Source organism: Eulemur rufifrons, chromosome 30 (genome assembly GCF_041146395.1).
Source record: "Eulemur rufifrons isolate Redbay chromosome 30, OSU_ERuf_1, whole genome shotgun sequence".
NCBI lineage: Eukaryota > Metazoa > Chordata > Mammalia > Primates > Lemuridae > Eulemur > Eulemur rufifrons.
The window spans coordinates 96,738,814-96,763,740 of NC_091012.1; the positions used below are offsets into that span (position 1 = coordinate 96,738,814).

Consider the following 24,927-nt stretch of genomic DNA (forward strand, 5'->3'; position numbering starts at 1 on the left):
TATTGGGCAGTTCAAGTCATTCACATTTATTGAAAGAATTGATAAGTGGGGCAGATTTCTGTTCATCCTGTTGAGTTGAACTTTGTTTCTTTGTTTTCTCTCTTGAGCCATTGTGGTATCTGGCCTTTGTCCTTTAGCTTGTGTATGATTTTACACTGGTGAATGTCTGTTGTGCTGTTCTGTGTGTAACACTGTTGTGAGTACTTCCTGGAGGGCAAGTACCTGTCTTGATGAATTCCCTCAGTGTTTGCTTGTCTGAGAAGGTATTTATTTCTCCTTTTTATAAGAAACTTAATTTTGCAGGGTACAAAATTCTAGGCTGGGAATTATTCTGTTTTAGAAGACTGAGAATGGAGCCCCATTGCCTTTTGGCTTGTCAGTTCTCAGTTGAGAAGTCTGCAGTTAGTCTTAGAGGTTTTATAAATTATTTGTTTTTAAAGATATAGTATAAGCACATGTTATAAAATTCAAGTGACACAGAGAAGTATGCAGCTAAAAGTCTTCTTGGAAAATTTCCTTCTTTGCTTTTGAGACTATTTGTTCAGGGTGTCCCTAGGACCACTCTTATGTTCAGTGATTTGTTAAGAGGATTCACAGGCTCAACATGTAGTTATACTTATTTCTATGATTTATTATAATGAAAAGATTCAAAGCAAAATCAGCAAAATGAAAAGGTACATGGGGTAAGCATGGAGGAAACTAGGCACAAGCTTTTAAGAGTTCTCTCTTAATGGAGTCACACAGGATGCACTTAATTTCCTTAGGAATGAGTTGTAATAACATATGTGAAATGTTATCAGCCAGGAAAACTCGTTAGAGACTAAGTGTTCAAAGTTCTTGTGGGATGGTTGGTCATGTAAGCAACCTCTGGCTAGCATGTACCAAAATTCCAGACTCCCAGAATGAAAGCGGGTATTCAGCATAATCCACATTGTTTATGTAGGCAGTCTAGGCACTGTAGGAAGACATTCTTATCAGGGAATGGTGTTTAACCCTCTTGATATCTAAGTTCCAAGATGCCAGTCAAGGGAAAGCCTTTCAAGCAGGCTTTTCTAGGAAAAATAGTCTCACTCCTAATATGATAGCTCTTTTCTGCATGTTATATAAACTTGTTCAGCCATTCCAGAAAGCATCTGAGTAGTATTTATAAAGGTTAAGCATGTATATGACCTAGTGGTTGCATTCTTGAATCTATATCACAGAGGAATTCTCACAGAGGTCCATGAGGGAGCCCATGAAAGACTGTTTTCTTTGATTGTGTGGCAGTGTTGTATTATGGAATACAGTTAGAAGCAACTTAGGAATTTATCACCACAGAGATAGATACGTGGATAAGAATAATATGGGGGATTCTTACTTCAGGGTATTATGTAGCAATAAACAACAGACTAGAAGTATGTTCCTTATAACAACATGTAGAGATCACAAGCATAGTGTTGAGTGGAGAAAGCAGAACATAGAATAGTGTTTCTCAACTGAGGGCTGCCCTGTGTTGTGTAGGGTGTTTAACAGCATTCCTGATTTCTACCCAGTAGGTGCCAATAGCAACTCCCCCACTGCCAAGTTTTGACAACGAAAAATGTCTCCAGACATTGTCAAATATCCCCTGAGGGATGAAAAGAATCGCTGAAATGGTCACGTGCTTTTACCCTTTAATCTGTTAACATGGTGAATTTGGATTGAATAATTTTCGTATGTTCAGTGAATATTGCATTACTGGTATAAACCCCATCTATATCCTTTTTACATATTAATTTTCCTTTTTAAAAATTAGTTTATCCTTTTATTCTAGTATTTCATTTTTTATCAGCTGTATGTATATATAATTTATATATAATAAGATTCATCAGTTTTAAGTGTATATTTTGATGAGTTTTAACAAATGTATATAGTTGTGTAACCACCATAATAATCAAGATACAGAATATTTCTATCATTCCATAAAGTTCTCTCATCCTTCCTTTGCAGTCAGTATATGCCAGCATGCCTGGCCCCTGGCAAACAATTGTTTTTATTGCAATTTTGCATTTACTTAGAATGTCTTATAAATGAACTCATACAGTACATAATGTTTTGTGTTTATTTATTTCATTTAACATAATACCTTTGATATCCATCCATGTTCCTGCATGTATCAGTAGTTGGTCGTTCTTTATTGCTTAGTAGTACTTTATTGTATGGATATACCACCCATTCAATAATTGGTAGACACCTAGGCTGTTTCCAGTTTTGAGCTCTTATGAATAAGCTGCTGTGAACATTCCAGTATAAGATTTATTTTCAAATATAGGCTTTCATTTTTCATGGGCAAATACATAGGGTTAGTATTGCTGGGTTGCATGGTAAGTGTTTTCTTAACTTTATAATATACTGCCAAACTATTTTCCAAAGTTGCTATATCATATTGTATTTTTACTACTATTATATAAGAGTTTAAGTTGCTCTACATGGTCGTTGACATTTGATATTATCAGTATTTTTTATTTTAGCTATTCTAATATGTAGGTGTGTAGTGGTATCTCATTGTGGTTTTAATTTGAATTTGCTAATGGATAATGATATTGAGCTTTTTTCATATGTTTATTTGCCATCTATATAAAATATTTGGTGAAGTGTCTGTTCATGTCTTTTGCTTATTTGTAAGTGGGTTGTTAGTGATTAGTTTTGAGAGTTCTTTTTTAAAAAATGGATACATAATGTTACATATTTATAAGGTACATGTGATATTTTGATACATGTATACAATGTGTATGATCAAATCAGGATAATAGAGATATCCATCACCTCAAACATTTATCATTTCTTTGTGTTGGGAATATTCCACATCTTTTAGCTATTTTGAAATATATAATAAATTATTGCTAACTATATTCATCCTATTGTGTTATTGAACATTAGAACTTATTTCTTCTATCTAACTGTATTTTTGTACCCATTAACCAACCTCTCTTCATCCACCTCTCCCCACTAATCTTCCAACCTCTGTTAACCATGATTCTACTTACCATCTCCATGAGATCAACTTTTTAGCTCCACGTATGAGTGAGAACATATGATATTTGTCTTTATGTGCCTGACTTATTTCAATTAACAAAATCTCCTCCACCTCCATCCATGTTACTGCAAAGGACAGGAGTTTATTCTTTTTTACAAGTGAATAATATTCCATTGTATACATATATCACATTTCTTTATCCATTTATCCATCTGTGGGCACTTAGGTTTATTTCATATCTTGGCTATTGTGACTAGTGCTGTAATAAATGTAGGAGTGCAGATATATTTTTTATATACTGATTTTCCTTCTTTTAGATATATATTCAGCAGTGGGGTTGCTAGATCACATCTTATTTCTATTTTTAGTTTTCTGAGGAACCTCCATACTGTTTTCCACAATGGCTATACTAATTTATATTTCTACCAACAGTATATGTGAGTTCCCTTTTCTCTGCATCCTTGCCATCATTTGTCTTTTGTCTTTTTAATAAAAACCATTCTAACTGTGATGATATAACATGTCCTTATAGTTTTGATTTGCATTTCCCTGGTGATTAGTGATGTTGAGCATTTTTTCATATGCCTGTTGGCCATTTGTATGTCTGCTTTTAAGAACTGTCTCTTCAGACCATTTGCCCATTTTTAAATCAGACCTTTTTTCTTTTTTTATGCTGTTGAGTTGTTTGAGTCATTTATATATTCTAGTTATTAATCCCTTGTTGGGTGGATAGTTTGAAAATATTTCTCCCATTCTACAGATTGTTTGTTCACTCTGTTGATTGCTTTCTTTGCTGTGCAGAAGCTTTTTAGCTTGATATAATCCCATTTGTCTATTTTTACTTGTGTTACCTGTGCTTTTGAGGTATTACCTAAAAACAGCCTTTGTCCAGATCAATGTCCTGAAGACTTTTCCTAATGTTTTCTTCCAGTAGTTTCATAGTTTCAGATCTTACATTTAAGTCTTTAATCTATTTTTATTTTATTTCCGCACATGGTGGGAGACAGGGTCTATTTTAATCCTTTGACATATGAACATCCAGTTTTCCTAGCACCACTTATTGAAGAGACTTTTCTTTCCCTATTGTATATTCTTGGTGCCTTTGTCAAAAATGAGATTGTTGTAAATGTGTAGATTTATTTCTGAGGTTTCTATTCTGTTCCATTGGTCTATGTGTTTTTATACCAGTACTGTGCTGATTTGATTAGCATAACTTTGTAGTATATTTTGAAGTCAGGTAGTGTGATGCCTCCAGCTTTGTTCTTTTTCCTCAGGATTGATTTGGCTATGTGGAGTCTTTTTTGAGTCCATAGAAACCTTAGGATTGTTTTTCTACTTTTGTAAAGAATGTCATTGGAATTTTGATAAGAATTCCATTGAATCTGTAGGTCACTTTTGGATAGTATGGACATTTTAATAATATTAATGTTTCTCATCCATGAATATGGGATATCTTTTTCACTTTTATGTGCTCTCATCAATTTATTTCATCAGAGTTTTTAGTTTTCATTGTAGAGATCTTTCACTTCTTTGCTTAGATTTTTTATTAATTTTATAGCTATTATAAATGGAATTGCTTTTGTGATTTTTCATATTGTTCACTGTTGACATATAGAAATGTTACTAATTTTTGTATGTTGGTTTTGTGTCCTGTAGGTTTACTGAATTCATTTATTAGTCCAAAAAATTTTAGGTGGATCCTTTAGGTTTTTTAAATATGAGATCATGTTGTCTCCAAACAAGGACAATTTGACATCTTCCATTCCAATTTGGGTACCTTTTATTTCATTCTCTTGCCATTATTACTCTGGCTAGGACATCCATTACTATGTTGAATATAAGTGGTAAAAGTGGACATCCTTGTTTTATTCCAGATCTTAGAGAAATTTTTCACCATTCAGGATGATGTGTTAGCTGTAGGTATGTGATATATGGCATTTATTATTTTGAGATATGTTCCTTCTATGGCCAGTTTGTTTTCAGTTTTAATCATGAAGGGATGTTGAATTTTATCAAATGCTTTTTAAGCATCTATTGAAATAATCAAATGTTTTTTGTCCTTGATTCTGTTAATGTGTTGTATCACATTTATTAATTTACATATGTTGAAGCAACCTTGCATCCCTGGGATGAAACCCATTTGATTATGGTGAGTGATCTTTTTAATTCGTTATTGAATTCTATTTGCTGGTATTTTGTTAAGGATTTAGCATCTATGCTCATGGGTGGTATTAACCTGTAGTTTCCTTTTTTGGTAGTGTCCTTGTCTGGTTTTGGTATCATGATAATGATGGCCTCATAGGATGAGTTCGAAGTATTCTCTCCTCTTCAATTTTTTTTTTAAGTACCTGAGTAAAATTGGTATTAGTTCTTCTTTAAATGTTTGATAGAATTTATCACTGAAACCATTAGGTCCTGGGCTTTTCTTTGATGGGAAACTTTTTATTACTACTTCAATCTCATTACTAGTTATTGATCTTTGCAGGTTTTTTATTTCTTCCTGGTTCAGTCTTGGTAGGTTGTATGTGTCCAGGACTTTATCCATTTCTTCTGAGTTTTCCAGTTTGTTCATATATAGTTAATATTTGCTCTAATGGTTCTTTGCATTTCTGTGGTATCAATTGTAATGTATTTTTATCTCAAACTTTATTTATTTGATTCTTCTTTCTTTTGTTCTTAGTCTAGGTAAAAGTTTATTGATTTTGTTTATCTTTAAAAAAAACAACTTTTCAGTTTGTTGATCTTTTGCAATTTTTAACCTCAATTTTATTTATTTTGGATCTGATCTTTTTTTTTATTTCAGCATATTATGGGGGTACAAAAGGTTAGGATACATATATTGCCCTTGCCCCCACCCCAAGTCAGAGTTTCAAGCATTTCCATCCCCCAGGCGGTGCGTATTGCACTCATTATGTATGTATACACCCATCCCCTCTCCCCTCTCTGCCCGACACCCGATTAATGTTATTCCTATATGTGCACTTCGGTGTTGATCAGTGAAACCAATTTGATGGACATTATTTCTTTAAATAAGCTTTATTTCCTTTTTCTTCTCTCTTTTTCTTCTGGAGCTTCTAAATTTTGTGAATGTTAGCTCTCTAGATTGTGTCCCATGGATCTTGTAGGATTTCTTCATTCCTTTTCATTATTTTCTTCCCTTTTTTTGTCCTCTGACTGAGTGATTTCAAATGATCTGTTTTTGAGTTCACTTGTTCTTCCTTCTGCTTGATCTGGTCTGCTATTTTGAACATCTCTACTGAAATTTCAAACCAGTCATATATTTCAGCTTCAGAATTTCTGTCTGGTTCTTTTTAATTTTTCTCTCTCCTGTTTAGGTTTTTATTTTGTTCTTGTGTGGTTTTTTTTATTTTGTTAACTTGTTCACTCATGTTCTCTTTTAATTTACTAAGCTTATTTAGAATAATTATTTTGAATTCTTTGTCAGGAACTTCATCGAACTCCAATTATTTGGGGTCAGTCACTGGAAGTTTATTGTGTTCTTTCGGTGGTATTTTGTTTCCCTGATTCCTCCTGATTCTTATAATCTTGCAAATAATTTGAAACTTTCAGAAATGTTGAAAAATAAGAACAGTACAAAGAATAGCCATCTACTATTTACCCAAATTCATCTGTTGTTAAAATTTTACCTATTTTGTTTATCATGAGCATACTCTCCCTCTCTCCTGACTCTCTCCTCTTCCCCTCTTTCTATATGCATATTTATATATGCATACTCACATACATATATATATTCACACATTTTTTTCAGCTGTAAGTATATAACTTGCATACATCTTAGCCTCCTTATGCCTAAATACTTCAAGGTATGTTTGCTAAGGGATGCTTGATGGAGATAATTTGAGGCTCAGGATGTTCTGATTCCTTCCAACAGATATTTATTATATTTTTTCAGCTTTTCTAGCTATTCTCAGTGGCAGAGTTTATCTAAAATTACTTAGTCTGCCATTGCCAGAAGTATAATCTCTAATCTATCTCATTTTATGACTCAATACCAAAGTTTTATTCCATGTTATGTTTTATTATTGGTAGGGCCAGTGTCCCCTCACTACCCTTCTTTTTCAAAATTTCCTTACTGTTATTACTTATTTTTATAAGAACTTGATAATCAGTTTTTCTAATTACCAATTAATTTCTTTTGATAATTTATACCATTAAATTATGAATAAATTAAGGAAATTGGCATTATTTTAATATTTTTTCATAAGAATATAATCTGTCTTTCCATTACTTCAAGACATCTTTTGGTGTCCTCAGTAGCCATTTCCTTTCCTTTTATTCCTCTGTCCACAGCAAGATGGATTCTGGATATACTCTGAATATTGTAACAACCACTTGGATGCCTGCATGGAGCTCTCCAAGCTGATGAAAGACAGCCGCTACCAGCACTTCTTTGAGGCCTGTCGCCTCTTACAGCAAATGATTGACATTGCTATCGATGGTTTCCTTTTGACTCCAGTGCAGAAGATCTGCAAGTATCCCTTACAGTTGGCTGAGCTCCTCAAGTATACTGCCCAAGACCACAGGTAAGAGATTGAGGGAATGAGGGCAAGAACTTCCTCTGCATATTGGTCCTTATTGAAGATGTATGTCCTTTTGCCTTTTCTGGGATTCTGTTAGTTTATCTGCAAAATAGGATGATACATTCTTGCTTACCTCACAGGGCTATTGTATGTATAAAGTGAGGGAGTGCTTTTGTGAGTTGCTTGTAAAGTTATACATCAGTATACAAACAAAATCAGTATGCATCATCATTATCATACCATTAGACCTTACCTTCAGGGAACTTGTAGCCTGGTCCTTAGTACTGAGTTCAGCCAAATGTATCATCTGATGCAATAATTGTTCAACTCTATATTCCACTCTGTTTGATAGATTCAGATTTCCTGGTGACAGCCTGCCTAACTTGTACTGACCAAAAATTCTTTCTGTAAGGCTACATCCCTGACCTTCTTTAGCCTTTTTCACCCTCCTCTGCCCCAACCCAACTACTTTTCCCTTAAATCCAGAGTATGCTAGGGGAAAATAGACTTGAGACGTCCCCAGAAGGTTTTCTAAAGTTTTTAAGTATGTTTAGGAAAACCAACCCAACAAGGACCAAGGAGTTTAACATTCTCTGAATGGAAATGATACTCCTCACCTTCTACCAGTAAGGTACATGCTTGGAGTAATCTTGAGCAATGGGGATGGCTTACAATAAATGATACCTACTCATTAACATGCCTTACCTCATGACCTAGAGCCCCTAGCCTGTTTATAGTCTGATTTTAAATGATGTTAAATTCCTGACCTTAAACTTGTTGGGCCAGCTCTCAGCTCTCCAACTGAGCACTCTAAAAAGAAAGAAAGCCTTTGCCCCATTTGCTTTAGCTTTCTGCCTGATTTTTATTAGGCCTGCTTCCTGTTTTCATTTGGCTCCATTGCTAGTTTTCTTAGGGGTGACTTCCAAACCTAGATGCATTAGGCCAAGGGTATGGGCCAGTTAGTTTGGTTTATGTCAAGCATCTTGGCCAATCCCTGGGTTCATTTTGAGTGGCTATGGCTTCTTTAGAAAATCATGGGTCACCAGAGGGGCAAGATGGCAGATGAGAAAAACCACCAGCCAGAGAGTCTCTGCAAGAAAGATAGATTTTAGAAGAAAGTGGAAAAAAAATAAACAGGCAGACAAACATAGATAGGATGAGGGTTGGAAGGAAGGGTGCCTGAAACTACAGAATACTCCCCAGGAAGAAGTTGCAGAGGAGAACTGGAAGGAGAAAGGCCCCAGAGAGGCTTGGAGACCAGTTACAAGGGTAGGTGGAGTGGTTAAATTTCCCCTCCCTTGAATCTCGGACTGCTAGTGGACTCCTGAGCAGTTGGAGAGACCTTCCAACACCAGCCCAGAGATGGCTGAGGCTAGTGAGTGGTGAGCCTCTTGCGGACAGGGCACCAGGCTCCCAGCTCCCTTGGGGCACTGCCTGCTGCAGACCCGAGCCAATCAGCAGGCACCATATTGCTTCATTCTCCCTTTCTCCTTCCCTACCCGCGGCTGCCGTGAGAGACAATTTAGCCACCACCTGGAGGCATCTGTAGGGAATGGAACCTTTTGGGGGGGGCCTAAAGCAGACTGAGAGGTACTCGGACTGTGAGCTCCCTACCCACCAGCCCTCCAAGATGCTGCTTGCTTGGTGACTCCAGGAAATGGGGGGAAAATCCTGAGACAGAAATACATTGATGCAGCTTGGTACCCCATGGGTGACTTGAGGCCAACACTCCTCTCCCTGGCAGGGTCAGGGATTGAACTCTGGGGCCTCAGGGGACAGGCCTGCAGATCAGATCCCGTACACCCAGGTCTCAATCACATTGCCCGAGGCGCAGAAGGTATATTTGTGAATGAGCCTACTGAAGTGTGTGTGCCTTCAGGGGCAGATCAGCGTGCTTCAGGGGCAGCCCGCCTCCCATGGGAGAGCCGTGCACACAGCTCAGGCTGCATTCCTGGGCAGAGAACCTCCCAGCCTGCATCACAACCAGGAAAGATCTGCTAGCTTGATGTCCTGCCTTCAGGCAGAGGCCCGAGAGAAACCATGGAATGGGGGGGGGGGGGTGATTCCAGACTGCAGGTGTCAGAAAGCCCCACCCCCACACGCAGACTTTTCAGCTCAGTGGGGCCATTTTTCAGCCCCTTCCTGGCAGCTTTGCCCAGAAGTAGAGAAGAGATCTTTGACCCCTGCTAACAGCATTTGTGGAGCTTGAGAGCAGGCTCACCCAACCAAGCTCTGCCCAGCCTCACTCCCCCACCTGACCCACCTTGAGGTATAGAATAAGGGCACACCTTGAAGTCCCAGGGCCCCACCCACCACCTGAGGCACTAGAGTGCCTCTCCAGAGGAACAAGAGCTGGTTACAGGACCCAAAAACAACCCTGCAGCTTGCCCCTCCCAGCAAGTGCCACCTACTGGCTGGGAGGTCAATTTGCATACCCTTTTACTGAACATACTGACTCATCATACAGGGTGTGGTCAATTCTCACCCACAAACATGATCTACTGGCTCAAAGACTAAACAGTGAATGTCATTATCCAACCAAAATCTAAAGGTAAGAAGAAAAGGCTGATCCAGATGGGAAGGAATCAGTGAAAGAACTCTGGAAGTATGATAATCAAACGGAAAGCACATACCCAAAGGGGAACACAAGCTCCCTAGCAATGGACGTCAGCCAAATTCAGAACACTAAAATGACAGAAGAAAAATTTCAAACGTGGAGTGTAAGAAAACTCAGTGATCTGCAAGAGAAAATGGATAACCAATGCAAAGATACCGCAAAAATATCCAGGCTTTGGAAGAAAAATTCACTAAAGAAATTGAAATATTTTTGTGGTTGTAAGATTTAGCTTATAAATCATACAAATTGAAGTGAAAGAATTACCAGGTCATTGTTAATGACTTAGTCTATTAAGCATATATGTATTTTTGTAAAGGAAAAGAACTTGTAGATATTTAATCAGTATAAGATACGTCTTTTGCAGAAATGCTGCTTAGAGATTCTCTTTAAATATTTTTTATTTTTGTGCTCAAATGTATTTTCTGTTGATCTATGGAATGTTCTGTTCAAAGCTGTGTGATTGTACTGTTGGACTAGATACTTTTTTTTTAAATCTAGACTTAGTCAAGTATATTTGACCATGTTAAAAATATAGTTATCTTTGTTATTAAAAATTTGATTGCAAAAAAAATGAAATATTAAAGAAAAATCAAACTGAACTTCTGGAAATGAAGAATTTATTCAAGGAATTACAAAACACAGTGGAAAGCCTCAAGAACAGGGTAGATCAAACAGAAGAAAGAATGTCAGGGATTAAAGATAACACCTTTCAATTAAATAACTCAGTCTCAGAGAGAGAGAGCAGACAAATAAGAGAAAAGAGCAAAGCCTACAAGAAATATGGGATTCTGTGAAGAGGCATAATGCAAGAATTATAGGCATCCCTGAGGGTGAAGAAGAAAATACAGAATGGTTGGAAAAGCTATTTGAGGATGTAATAGAGGAAAATTCCCCAGGCCTTGCTAAAAATCTTGATATCCAGGTACAAGAAGCTCAAAGGCCCCCTAGGAGATACATTGCAACCAGGAAGGCACCATGACACATAGTCATCAGACTGACCAAAATAACCACCAAAGAGGCCTTCTGAGCTGTAAGGTGAAAGAAGCAGGTAAGCTACAAAGGAAAACCCATCAGAATAGCGGCAGACTTCTCAACTGAGACCTTACAAGCAAGAAGAGACTGGGGGCCCATTCTTACTCTTCTCAAACAGAATAATAATGCCCAGCCTAGAATCTTGTACCCTGCAAAACTAAGTTTCATATATGAAGGAGAAATAAAGACCTTCTCAGACAAGCCCACACTGAGGGAATTCATTAAGACAATACCTGCCCTCCAAGAAGTACTTAAAACAGTGTTACACACGGATCAGCACAATAAACAGTCACAAATGTAAAATCATCCAAAAGCTAAATGTCAAAGGCCAGATACCACAATGGCTCAAGAGAGAAAGCAAAGCAAGAAAGATCAACTCAACAGGATGAACAGAAATCTTCCCCACTTATCAATTCTCTCAATAAATGTGAATGGTTTTAACTGCCCATTAAAGAGACATAGGCTGCCCGAATGGATAAATATACACAACCCAAGTATCTGCTGTCTTCAGGAAGCATACCTAACCCACTAGGATACATTCATACTCAAGGTGAAGGGATAAAAAACAATATTTCAAGCAAATGGAAGTGAAAAGAAAGCTGGTATGGCACTTCTGGTTTCACATAACTTAGTCTTCAAATCAACAAAAGTAATGAAAGATAAAGATGGTCACTATATAATGGTGAAGGGTACAATTCAGAAGAAGACATAACAATTATAAATATGTATGCACCTAACTCAGGTGCACCCAGATTCATAAACTAAATCCTACTTGATCTAAACAAAATGATAAACAGCAACACCATAACACCCCTCTGACAAAACAAGACAGGTCCTCCAAACGTAAAATAAACAAAGAAAGAATAAACAAATAGGCCTGAGTGACATTTACAGAACATTCTACCCACAAACCAGTGAATATACGTTTTTCTCATTAGCTCATGGGATATTCTCTAAGATTGACCAAATCGTAGGCCACAAAGCATGTCTCAAAAAATTTAAAAAAATAGAAATTATACCATGCATCTTCTCAGACCACAATGGAATAAAATTACAAATCAACTCCAACAGAAACTCTCATGTCAACACAAAGTCATGGAAACTAAACAACCTTTTGCTGAATGATTATTGCATTAAGGAGGAAATCAAGATGGAAATGAAAAGATTGTTTGAACTAAATGATAAAGGAGACACAAGTTATCAAAGTCTGTGGGACACAGCTAAAGCAGTCCCGAAAGGAAAATTAATTTCCATAAATGCCTACATCTAAAAGACAGATCACAAATAAACAATCTAATGAATTGTCTCAAATAAGTGGAAAAGGATGAGCAAACCAACCTCTAAACCCAGGAGGAGAAAAGAAATAACAAAGATCAGAGCAGAACTAAATGAAAGTGATAATAAAAAAACTATACAGAAGATTAATAATACAAAAAGTTTGTTCTTTGGAAATATAAAATAGACACGCCTATTGCTAGATTAACGTGAAACAGAGCAAAGGAACTCTAATAAGCTCCATCAGAAATGAAAAAGGAGAAATTACAGCTGATGCCTCAGAAATACAAAATGTCATCTAGAATACTATCAAAACCTCTAAGCACATAAACTTGAAAATATGGAAGAAATAGACAAATTCTTAGAAACACACAGCTTTCCTAGACTCAATCAGGAAGAAATAGAATTCTTGACCAGATCAATATCAAATACCAAAATTCAAGTAGCAATAAAAAAATTTTTTTAAAAAGAAAAGTCCCGGACAAGATGGTTTCACATCTGAATTTAACCAGACCAAGAAAGAAGAACTGGTGCCTATCTTGCAGAAATTATTCCACAACATCGAGAAGGAAGGAATCCTCCCCAACAAGTTTTATAAAGCCTACATCACCTTGATACCCAAACCAGGAAAGGATGCAACAAAAAAGAAAACTACAGACCAATATCCTCTATGAATATAGATGTAAAAATTCTCAAGAAAATTCTAGGAAACCGAATTCAGGTGCTTATCAAAAAAATAATCCATCACGACCAAGTGGGCTTCATCCCATAGATGCAGGGATGGTTCAACATATGTAAATCTATAAATGCAATTCACTGCATAAATAGAAGCAAACACAAAGACCACATAATCCTCTCAATAGAGGCAGAAAAAGCATTCAATAAAATTCAACACCCTTTTATGATAAGAACGCTTAACAAAATAGGCATAGATGGGGCTTAAGTAAAAATGATACAAGCCATATATGACAAACCCACAGCCAACATCATACTGAATGGGGAAAAATTGAAAGCATTCCCACTTAGAACTGGAACCAGACAAGGTTGCCCTCTATCACCACTTCTATTCAACTTAGTGCTGGGAGTCCTAGCCAGAGCAATCAGACAAGAGAAGCAAAGCAAGGGCATCCAAATGGGGGCAGAAGAGGCCAATGGGAAAAAAAGACATTCTATTAAAAAGTCATCTGCACTAGAATGTTTATAGCAGCACTAGAATGTTTATAGCAGCACAATTCACGATTGTAAAGACGGGGAAACAACCCAAGTGGCCATCAATACATGAGTGGATTAATAAAATGTGATATATGTATACCATGGAGTTCTACTCAGCCACAGAAAACAATGGTGATCTAGCACCTCTTGTCTTATCCTGGATAGAGCTGGAACCCATTCTACTAAGTGAACTATCCCAAGAGTTGAAAAACAAGCACCACATGTACTCACCATCAAATTGGTTTTAACCGATCAACACTTAAAGTGCACATATAGTAATAACATTCATCGAGCGTTGGGCAGATGGAAGGGGGGAGGAAGGGATGGGTATATACACAACTAATGGGGGATGGACATGCTTGAAGCTCTGACTTGGATGGGGCAAAGGCAATATACGTAACCTAAACATTTGTATCCCCATAATGTGCTGAAATAAAAAAAAAATTAGAAAAAGTAAGTAAAAGTAAAAGAAAGAAAAGAAAATCATGGGTCATATACTTCAGTGGTTCTAGAGCCCTAGATAGATTTCAAATTTTACCCCAAATGCAGAGGCCTTGGGCTCTCCAAAAGGAGAGTGTAACAAGGCCAGTGATAGCTCTGTTTTCCGTACCCTTTTGGTTTTGAGGAAGGCATGTGGAGTAGGAACTTGCAAAGGAGGACCCTGCACCCTCATCCCTAATGCAGTTTACTAGCCAGAGGGTAGTGGGAGTGCTCATTAAACATGAAATTTGGAGGTGACTTGAAGAGACTTACTATAGCCCATTGCCAGAACTGATTTCTAAGTTTTCTAAGGGTATATTTCCTTGTGGAGGCTAGAAGGACATTGAAGAACCCATGCTAAAATTAAGACATTTGAAAATGAAAAATAGAAAATATATGTGGCACCTAGAATTTTGGAAAGACTCTCCCTTCTTGTCATATTTCCTCATTCTATGGCTGGAAATACTGAGAACCAGAAAGGAAAAATGACACAGCCAGTCTGTGGCAAATCAGGGACACAAAGCATGTGCAGTGGTCTGAGAGTCTAGGTTGTTAAAGAGTTCTCTAGTTAATTTTTGTGCCCAGGAAGGTTTGTGAGCCATTACAGCAGCCAATCTGAAAAGTCCTCTTCCAATTCTGTCAGTCTGTGGTGTCAGAAGCCTAAATCACCTCCACGGTTGTACTACCTGGTGCTAAGTGACCAGAAGCAGCAACTATTGTACGTATATCTCAGTGGAGCAGCCTTCAAACCAGTGGTTTTAAAACCTGGATATTCACATAGTGGTTCCCAAATGTTTTTATGTTATAGCTCCTCACTTACCTAATTCCTGAGTATTTGTTCCATGGAACCTAGCACTAGGCTCTAAAAATCATATTTGTGGGATAATATTCACTAGGTAAATTATATATTGTATAATTTATCTTAAGAGGCCCAGAGGGGAAAAAAACACTTTGAAGCATAACTCAAAACTATGTTAGTTTCTTAGGCCAAAACAACCCCAGGGCTTTGTTGGGTTCAGTGGGAGCTAGCAAGATGGGACATTTGCATAAGATTTGCCATTCCTGTGCTTTTTTACCTTGTGACTGGAACTCTTGCCTCAAATATCTCTTGCCCTCTGGGTCCCTGGTCCCCTTTCCTCTCAGCCCCTGGGCTCAAGAGTGCTGATAGAATAGCTCAGGCAGTGGCAGGTGACATCAATCTCTGTCCTCCTTCAGGGTGACATGTGGGGCATTTTGGTAGGTCTCAGGAAGTTGTATTAAGATGACAGCTTCTGCTATGCATATCAAGAGTAGCTTGGATTTGAAGATAATTAGAGGCTGCTGCCAGCTTGAAGGCTTAGTCATGTGTTCAGACAGGTAGGCCTGAAATGCAGGTAGGCAGAGTAACCTCTGAAGAAGATTAGATGGAGAGTGATAAATGGAGAATAATACTACCTTTGCTTACAGAAGGGTAGAAGGGTGACATATTTAATACTTTTCCCACCCCATAGTCCTTAAGCTGACAAGAAGGAAGACTACATATAAGAGGGAGATTAGCTGACATGTCTGGAACTGGAAAATCTTGGTTCTGTCACTCTTCCCAATAGGGGCCTGGGCTCAGACCTCATTTGAGGGCCCAGGGGCTCTGAACAAAGTTCAGACTGGACTACAGCTATTTTATTCTTTTCTCACTCACCTGTAAAGCTAGTGGGACAGGATAAAGATGGGTACATTGCCCCTCTAGCCATTGTGAAAAAGGAAGCCAGCTAAAATGGCAAAAATAGACAGTATGGTACAGTGGCAGTGATGAATCCATGACTGGGAAATACTTGGGGTCAGGCAGAAGTAAGGAGCATTCCCATGCCAGCACTATCCAATATAACTTTCTGCAGTGATGTAAATGGTCTGTATCTGTGCTATCTAATACAATGTATTGACTACATGTAGCTATTGAGTACTGAGAAAATTAACTAGTGTAACAGAAGGAGCAAATTTTAATTTTATTTAATTTTAGTTAAATGTGGCTAGTGGCTACCATGTCAGATAGTACAGCTCTATGCTTTACATCCGAGACAGTGGCTTAAAGTACCAATGCCCTCAAATCAGAGAAAGGAAAGGCACAGGGGGCAGAAAATGGTTCCAAAGATCAGGAATACTTATTTATGTTAGCAGCTTCTATGCTGCAACCTCCCCTCACCCTATCTGCTTCTAAACAGCAGGCTTAGACAGTCTTGCCAAAGAGAAACTTTTTTTTTTTTGAGACAGAGTCTCGCTCTGTCACCCTGGGTAGAGTGTAGTGGCATCATCATAGCTCACTGCGACCTCAATCTCCTTGGCTGGGCTCAAGCCATCCTCCTGCCTCAGCCTCCTCAGTAGCTGGGACTGTAGGCATGTGCCAATGCCTGGCTAATTTTTCTGTTTTTAGTAGAGATGGGGTCTTGTTCTTGCTCAGGCTGATCTCGAACTCCTGAGCTCAAGGAATCCTCCTGCCTTAGCCTCCCAGGGTGCTAGGATTACAGGCGTGAGCCACTGTACCCAGTCCAGAAAGAAACTTTTACAATGTTGCAGAGCCCAAAAGATTTCCCCATGAACTGGAGCAACTAATTGTAAAAGGATGAAATGTAACAAAATAAATGTAAAGTTTTGTGATTAGATCTAAGATAATAAATCAGTAGCTCAAGGTTAGGCTGAGAGAGAGATACAGCTTCTAGACAACATGTTTTGAAGAGACTTAGGAAGTGTTAGTTGGTTATAAGCCCAAAATGAGTCAGCAGTGGGATCCATAAGAAAAGCTGATAATAGCTAACATTAAGAATCAGAATAAAGAAGACTTTTGTGACAGATTTGTCTTGAGACAGAATAGACTGGTTAGGAGGAGTGAGAAGCCTGTCACTGGAGGTTATAAAATGCAATAGTGCTTGAGGGCCATGGTTCTGGCAGGTGTGTAGAGCACAGATTAGATAGATGGATGCTAGTAAGAGGAGGTACTGCATAGCATCCTGCCTGGCAGTTATTATTAGAACTCTCTTTCCTGTGCCATTGTATGGTCCACCACCTCACTATTCAATGTATTAGGAAAGAAAAGGCAGTTGTTGTACATCTTCTTTTTCTCCTTTTTTTTTCTAATTGGTGCTAGAAGATGGAGCAGATTAGTGACCACAAGGCATTTTCAGCTTCTCTAAAGAAAGGTGTTAACACTGAACTGTAATGCATCCTCTTGTCTTCTCAGTTTATTTTAGCTCCACCAAAATGACTGAAATCTCACTTTCAATCTGCCTTTCACAGGAGCCATTCAATTGGAAATCAAATCAGACAAGCATAGAAAACCGAGCAGGATGTGTAACTCTCAACACATGGGCTATCCAAGGTCCCAGAAAGTGAGGCTGAGGGTTATACTTCTGGGACTAGAGGTTTTATTAGGCATTCTATGTGATGTCTCTACTAGAGAAGTATTTTACTTATAATAATGCTGCTAACATTTATTTTGAGCCAAGAGTAAAACAGTTTACATGGATGATTGCATTTAATTTATTAAACCCTCAATAAATTCTATAATTCTCCCCATTGTACAGATGAGGAAACTGAGTCAATGAGAGAGTGGGTGAGACTTGCCAAAAGCCACACTACTAGTCAGTGACAAACAGTGGGATTTCAACCCGCAGAGTATGGCTTCAGACTCTGTGTTCTTAACTACTGTGCTATATCCTATCTCTATATTGTGCAGGAGGAAAGGTGGGGATATTATTCCATAGTGATTTGGGGCAGAAGCTCCCTAGAAATAGATGGTGGGAGAGTTAGTAAGGTTGTCTGGACTGTGCTATGTGTGAGGCTCCCTTCTTGGTCCTTGGCTGGTTGTATCAGATAGGACACCAAAATAGTGCTGTGAAAAACTAGGGGTCTATTTCTCTCTCATGTGAAAGAAGTCTACAGGTAGGAGATCTGTGGCTGGTGTGGTGGCTCCATGGTCATCAGAAATATATAGATTTCTGCTATCCTATCTCTAGGGTATGGACCCTATTGTTATGGCCCAAGATAGCTACTAGAACTTCAGCTATCACATCCACATTCCAAGCATCAGGATTGAGTAAGGGCTAAAGAAGGGTGTGCTCTCTTTCTTAATGGTGATCTCTCAGAAGTCTTGCCTAATGCTCCTATTTATATATCACTGGACAGAGAAGTTAGTCACATAGTCATCCCTGCTGAAACAAAGGATAGGAAATGTAGTCTTTTATTCCAGTTGGCATGGATTTCCATCTGAAAATCAGAACTCTGTTACTAAGGAGGTAGAAGAGAATAGATGTTAGATTGGCATCTAGCATGTTAGTTCTATGGCACATTGGTTCATTCAACTTGTACTTTTGTGTCTTCACAGTGACTACAGATATGTAGCAGCTGCTTTGGCTGTCATGAGAAATGTGACTCAGCAGATCAATGAACGCAAACGACGTTTGGAGAATATCGACAAGATTGCCCAATGGCAGGCTTCTGTCCTAGACTGGGAGGTAGGACCCTTCCCAGTAAGGTGTTGGGGAGTTGAAATAACTTGGCAAAAGCATCCCATTTTAGCTAAGGATAGATTAAGAGGAATTAGATTTGAAGAGCAAGAGGAAGGATTTAGGTTAGATCCAAGGCAAAACTTCCTGCTAATGAGAGGGGTTCGGTACTTGAGTAGCTTTCTAAGAAGATTGGAGAAATTTTTGTGACAATATTTCATTAAGAAATGAAAGGTTCATTTCTTTGGGTGTAGCCAGGAAGCAATTGAGTTGATGTAGTAACTTTTTGAAGCTCTTTCAAGTCCTGGATTTATGGTCACCAGGTGTACACTTGGATATTCAGTAGTATTAAGTATTAATGTAAGTAGTAATGTATTAAGTTAAGTCGTATTAAATTTACCCCCAGACACAGAATATGAGGTTGGTTCTCTTGTTCCCAACCATGCAGGACAGCCGAGATACTTTTCTAGTTAGTGGGCTTGCCTCACCTGACTTATCTACTAGATCTATCCGAGCCTGCACACTCAAGGCCATGACCATCATTCCTACAAAATCCACAGATGAAATTCTATTTTTATCATCTTTTTAAAAAATAATCCCTAACAGCCTTCCATTTCATTGTGAACAGCCATGACTTTTCTGAACTCAGAAAGCCTTCAGTAACTGAAGTCAATAAAACCTTCCCTTCCTAGATGCCCACTAAGAGAACCAGGAGGAATGGCACTTCACATTTATCTCTGAGGCCCAAGTTGTATAGTCTGATAGTCCACAGGCTAATGTAACCAAAATAGGAGAGGCTAGACATGCTACCAGGGAAGAATCAGCAATCTTAAGCTTTGTGGTCACAGTATAGAAGTAGAGCCAGCTCCCTAGTCCACTGTACTCAACTCAGGTGTCATTTTTTTGTGATTAAGTGATAGTGTCTCTCTTAACATTTCAAGTAGTTTTTAGCCTACCCTAAGGGGACCAGGCATCAGGTTTACGAACAGCTACTTAACCCAGGTCCATAAAAAACCCATCTTTCCTTTATTCTGCTACGTCTGTTCCTCCTTAATGTGGATAGCTGAAAAAAGACCAAAATTCTGATCAGGGGACATATTTCTGGGTCCTATTTGAACCATAATGTTCAAGAGTAGAACATAGTGATTCTTTGAGATGCTGGGAGAGAAATCAATATAAAGAGATTCTCTTGCTCATAAGAGGAAGCCAGAACTGGCCCAGATTTATTAGAAAAATCATGGATTCTCCTTCCCTTGTGTCAGCTCTGATTTGGCCAATTGCCTGATTAGAGGCAGAGAACTGGACCTAATGACTTCTAGCAAGCCCATCATCTCTAAGGCACTCTAAAATTATGGCTGGTAAGCAGGCGTTTTTCTCTCACCTTGGCAGGGTTCTCTGTAAGAGGGAGTGTCCAGCAGCAGTTGTCTTCTTATTCTCTGGAACACTTACCCTTAAGGCCTTTGAATTCCTCCATGTGCTCTGGGTCTCCAGTCTCTGGAGCAGGGGCCACAGGGGACCAAAAATAGCTTTAAATTCCCTGGCCCACCCAGGGAGTTTCAGTAACACCAAACTCCATAACACTGAACTATGATTAAAGACTTGGCATCTCAGGAGGAACTTCCTGTGTGTTTGTCTGTGTGGGGGCCACAAAAAGGCAATTCTAACAGTTTCTGCCTCGTTTTTAGCATGATTAGTCCTCTAATCTCATCCAAGCCCATACACTCCTTGCACCTTCCTGCTTGGTGAAGCCCCTCATCATCTAAATTGGTGTCTTATTCCATTTGGGCTACAATAACAAGATACCATAGACTGGATGGTTTATAAACAACAGAAATTTATTTCTCACAGTTCTGAAGGCTGGGAAGTCCAAGATCAAGGAACCACTAGATTCAGTGTCTGGTGAAGGCCCTCTTTCTATTTCATAGACTGCTGTCTTCTCGTTGGGTCCTTCACATGATGGAAAGGGTAAGGGAGCTCTTTGGAGTATCTTCTATAAGAGTACTAATCCCATTCCATTCATGAGGGCTCTGTCCTCATGGCCTAATCACTTCCCAAGGCCTCTTTTCCAAATACCATCACATTGGGGAATAGGTTTTAACATATGAATTTTATGTGGACACAGACATTTAGTCTATAGCAATTGATAAGAAAAATTCCTCATAGCCCTCTTCTCAGACTCTGAGATCACTGTGGAACTTGCCAATTCCAGAGGGGGTGCCCTATAGGAAGTATTGTCTCTCGTAAGGCCTGATAGTTACATTTCAGGGGCCAGATCTGAATTTTCTGTCCTATTTGCCATACCTGGTCTTAAAGACTTCTAGGATTTCAGAGTCACCAGGGCTCTTAGATGACTCTCCCTACAATTCTAACCATTCTTGTATGTGTACACACACTCACACATACTCTTACACACACTCTTACTCATTCTCACACATCTTGTAATGATGGTGGAAGACTGAGAAGCAGAGAGAGGCCTATTCCTGACCAAGGCCACATAGCAAGTCAGTGACAATGCTGGAACTTGAATCTAGTCTCCTGATTTCTTATATAGTGGTCTTTTCACTACTGCATCATATGCTTTTTCATCCTTCTCCTTCCCACAGCCCAATTGCTCTTCTTTGTGATACTGCGATGGCATGTTTATGAAATAAAGGGTATATATCTAAATAAGTCATTTGACTACCTTGAGGGGAAAAGCCAAATCCCAGTCAGACAGTGGATGAGTGCTGGGGAGTCTCCCCCAGAAAGCAGCAGGATGTGGATACTCCATGGCTTGATGACTGTTGGGATAGATGGCCCAACCTCACTGGTTCCCTGGTATAGGTTCTTTATGCATTCCACCTGCCCAAGAAGTTGAACAGACAAGGAGAGAGGTTCTGCTATATTGCCAAAGGCTGCTGTGAACAAGCCTTGCAAATCGAGAAAAAGAAGCAGTGCTTTGCTGTCTCTGCCACCCCCTTGCCTCCCAGATGTTTGAACAAACAAGATGACTGTCAGAAGCATCTGTGTGATAATTTCAGCTTCATTTATCACATGAAAAAGAGGAGTCATAAGAGAAACCTTCAGAACTTAATCTCCCTTGGAGAGGAATTTGGAGGGTTGGTAGCATGCAGGCAGTTGAGGCCTGTCCAATAAATCAGAGCATGTGGCTAGAGAGCAGGAAGCTTTGCATTCTATCAAGGCCTGACTCTTATCTCAACTTATTCCATGAACATTCTGGGTCTCTTTGCCCAATTCCAGTTACCATCTATGGGAACTAGGAAGTCCTAAAGTACCCTTCCCTCTGCCCTATCGCCTAGGTCTTCTGAAAAATAAGTGGATGAGTAAGTGTCACCCATCCCTCTAAGTAGTAATAAATACCTTAGAGCAGTTTAGAGGAGCAGCAGGGAGAAGAACCTGTTCCCAGGTACTGCAGTTTTGGGGGAATTTCCATTTCCAATTCCTCTGATGCTGAGGTTTGGTTCAGCTGTCACTTTGTCACCTTTCACACTCATTAAATCCACATGAAATGAAGGGAAAGGAACATATCCTTGACAGCTTCTTTTTGATCTTTTTTTCTGGAGATTTTTAGGAGCCCAAGTTTATAGCTTATGTTTGGGAGCTTGATTGTATGTGGTTGTGATTTCTTCCTTGTAGCACCCCTTCCCTCCCAGTCTGGGTGTGTAACACCCAAGGGCCTATTCCAGTTTACCATTGGAAGATTGAATCTAAAGAAGTTGGAGGAGACAAAAAAAAAAACAATGTGTCCATTCCCCAGACAGTGTGCATCGTATTTGGGGGGGCGGGGGATGGGTGCATACCTACATGATGAGTGTGATGCGCACTGTCTGGGGGATGGACATGCTTGAAGCTCTGACTCGGGGGGATGGGGAGGGCATGGGCAATATATATAACCTAAACTTTTGTACTCCCATAATAAGCTGAAAAAAAAGAAAAGTTCAATAAAAAAAAAAGAATTTCTAACGTAAGTGTGAAGTATTAAGTATTGCATCATAAACAAATGAACAAAGCAATATATTCAGTGAAAAAAAAAAACAATGTGATGGAGGCAGCAAAAGCATCTATGTAAAAGCTAAGGTGACTCCCGGGACCAGAATGTCAAGTATGGGGCTGGATGGTTTTATTTTCCTGTCATCCTGTCAGTAGGCAGCATTGAAAACAAACTGGATGAGAAGGATGGCATTTTCCTTGTCCTTCTTTCCCTGGATGTTCTTAGTCCACATCCCCACATCAATTGGCCTGTAATTAGAATGGAGTCAAGTCAAGCAGAATGGGGTGAATTAGAATGAATTAGAATGGAGTGACGCCTCTTCTCTGAGGTTCTGGCCCCAGAGAAGCAAGGTAGAGCTGGCAAGAAATATTTTGGTAATTTTTGGTAGCCACTATTCATTCAACATCCATTGATTCAATGGATATTAAATAAATATCAATAATAATAACTCAATAAATATTAAACAGATATTTGTTGAGTATCTACTCTGTGTCAGGCCTCATTATAGGTTCTGCAAATACATCATTGAACAGGACAAAGTCCCTACCCTCATTGAATTTATATTCCAGCATAGGGGAGAGGCAAAAAACATATAATATATATTGTCAGGTAGTGATAGGGGCCATGAAGAAAAATAAAGTAGGATAACAGGCTAGAGAGGGATGGGGGTACTACCTGAGGAGGCAACATTTGAGAAAAGACCTGAAGGAGATGAAGGAACAAACCATGTGGCTTTCTTGGAGCACTACATTTTAGGCTGAGGTAAGAACAAATACAAAGGCCCTGAAATAGGGAGTGTGTACTCAACAATGAGGCCAGGGTAGCCAGTGTAGAGTGAATGAGGGGAAGGGTGGGAGCAGATGAGGTCAGGGAGGCAATGAGAGGTCAGATCATGTCCTCATAGGACTTTTGCTTTTAGTTTGCATGAGATGGGAGCCACTGGAGGGTTTAGAGAAAATATGTGACACTAGGAGACTTATGTTTTGAGCATCTCCTCTATGCCAGGCCCTGTGCTAGGCATTGGAGATACAGAATTGAATGAGATGTGGCCTTGGCCATCTAGTAGGGGAAGATACATTCCTAGCAGAGGAAACAGGGTAAGCAAAATCCTAGAGAAATGAAATGGAAGAGAAGGCCTATGCTGGGGGGAAGTGGGAAGGGATTTCACTTTCTGGGGCAAGACAAAGAGATGTGTGGTACAAGTGGGGCAGAGGATGCAAGGGTAAGAGCTCTGAAAAAATGAGAGGCTCCTTTCTCTTGCATGAGCTGATTTGATACTCTCAAGCAATCGTATGAAGTCGGTCAAATACGAACTGGTGTATTAATATTATCCCCACTCTACAAATGAGGAAACAGGTTGAGAGTTCAACCTACTTTCCAAGGGCACAGAGTGAGTTGGTAGCAGCATTGAACCCAGAACCCAGGTCTTTTGGGAGTCTTACCTTAGAAATCTTTCATGGCAGCTGGTTATTCCACTGGGTTGGCAGGGAGGTCATCCTTCTAATGTGGTTTAGTGGTTAAAATAATGAGCGTTGGAGAGAGTCTAAGTTTTGCCCCTTTGGACAAATTACTTCCAATTTCATTGACCTTGGTTTTGAGGGCGATAACAGTACATCTCTTATCGGGTTGTATTAATAGGAGACAGGATATAGTACCTAAAGCACACAGCAGTAATCAAGATGATAACTATCACTTATATAGAGCTTATAGTGTGATGTGTACTCTCCTAAGCATTTTATATATGTTAATTTAAATAATTCTCACAGCACCCGAGAAGTTGGTATTGTTATTATCCCCATTTTAAAGATGAAGAAACAGGCACAGAGAGATTATGTGTGTTGCTCAAGTCAGTCAGCTGGGTGAGCATTAGAGGTGTATTTTTTCAAGATTTTTTTGCTTGGTGGAATTACATGTGGCAAGTACTTAAAAGAAAATTGGATTGCCTCTGGCTGGTGCACTGGGCGGACCAGATAATACTACGTAATCCTCCTGGTCTGATCATCCACAGTTTAGCTAGTGTTACCTTTAAAAGTCACCTTGGCCATCTTTTTATGGCACTGGCCCTCTTTTATGGCTTTATTTCACTTCATACATATTCAAAGTGGACTGTGGCACATTTTCCTAGCCTTCATCAGGGTGGGATGTGGTAAACTGATACCCCTCTCAGCTTCCCATCCCCCCAACAGGAAAGTTGTACACTGCTCTCCAACCCTGAGGGCTTCCTCTCCCAGTGCCCAGCCTCCAGACATTCTGTGCTAATATGTCAGCCACTCTAAAAGGGATGTTTACCTAGTTCCTGGGTAATCCTGAGG

At 39.2% G+C, this 24,927-nt stretch overlaps 1 protein-coding gene across 1 annotated transcript in view; it reads left to right on the top strand.

Annotated features, from left to right (window-relative positions):
• The window catches only part of ARHGEF9 (Cdc42 guanine nucleotide exchange factor 9), a 102,044-nt gene that overhangs the window by 44,285 nt on the left and 32,832 nt on the right, over positions 1-24,927 (top strand). The window contains exons 5-6 of the mRNA XM_069464426.1: positions 7,307-7,539; positions 18,504-18,633. Coding sequence (XP_069320527.1) covers positions 7,307-7,539; positions 18,504-18,633 — 363 coding nt within the window. The remainder of the gene's footprint in view (positions 1-7,306; positions 7,540-18,503; positions 18,634-24,927) is intronic.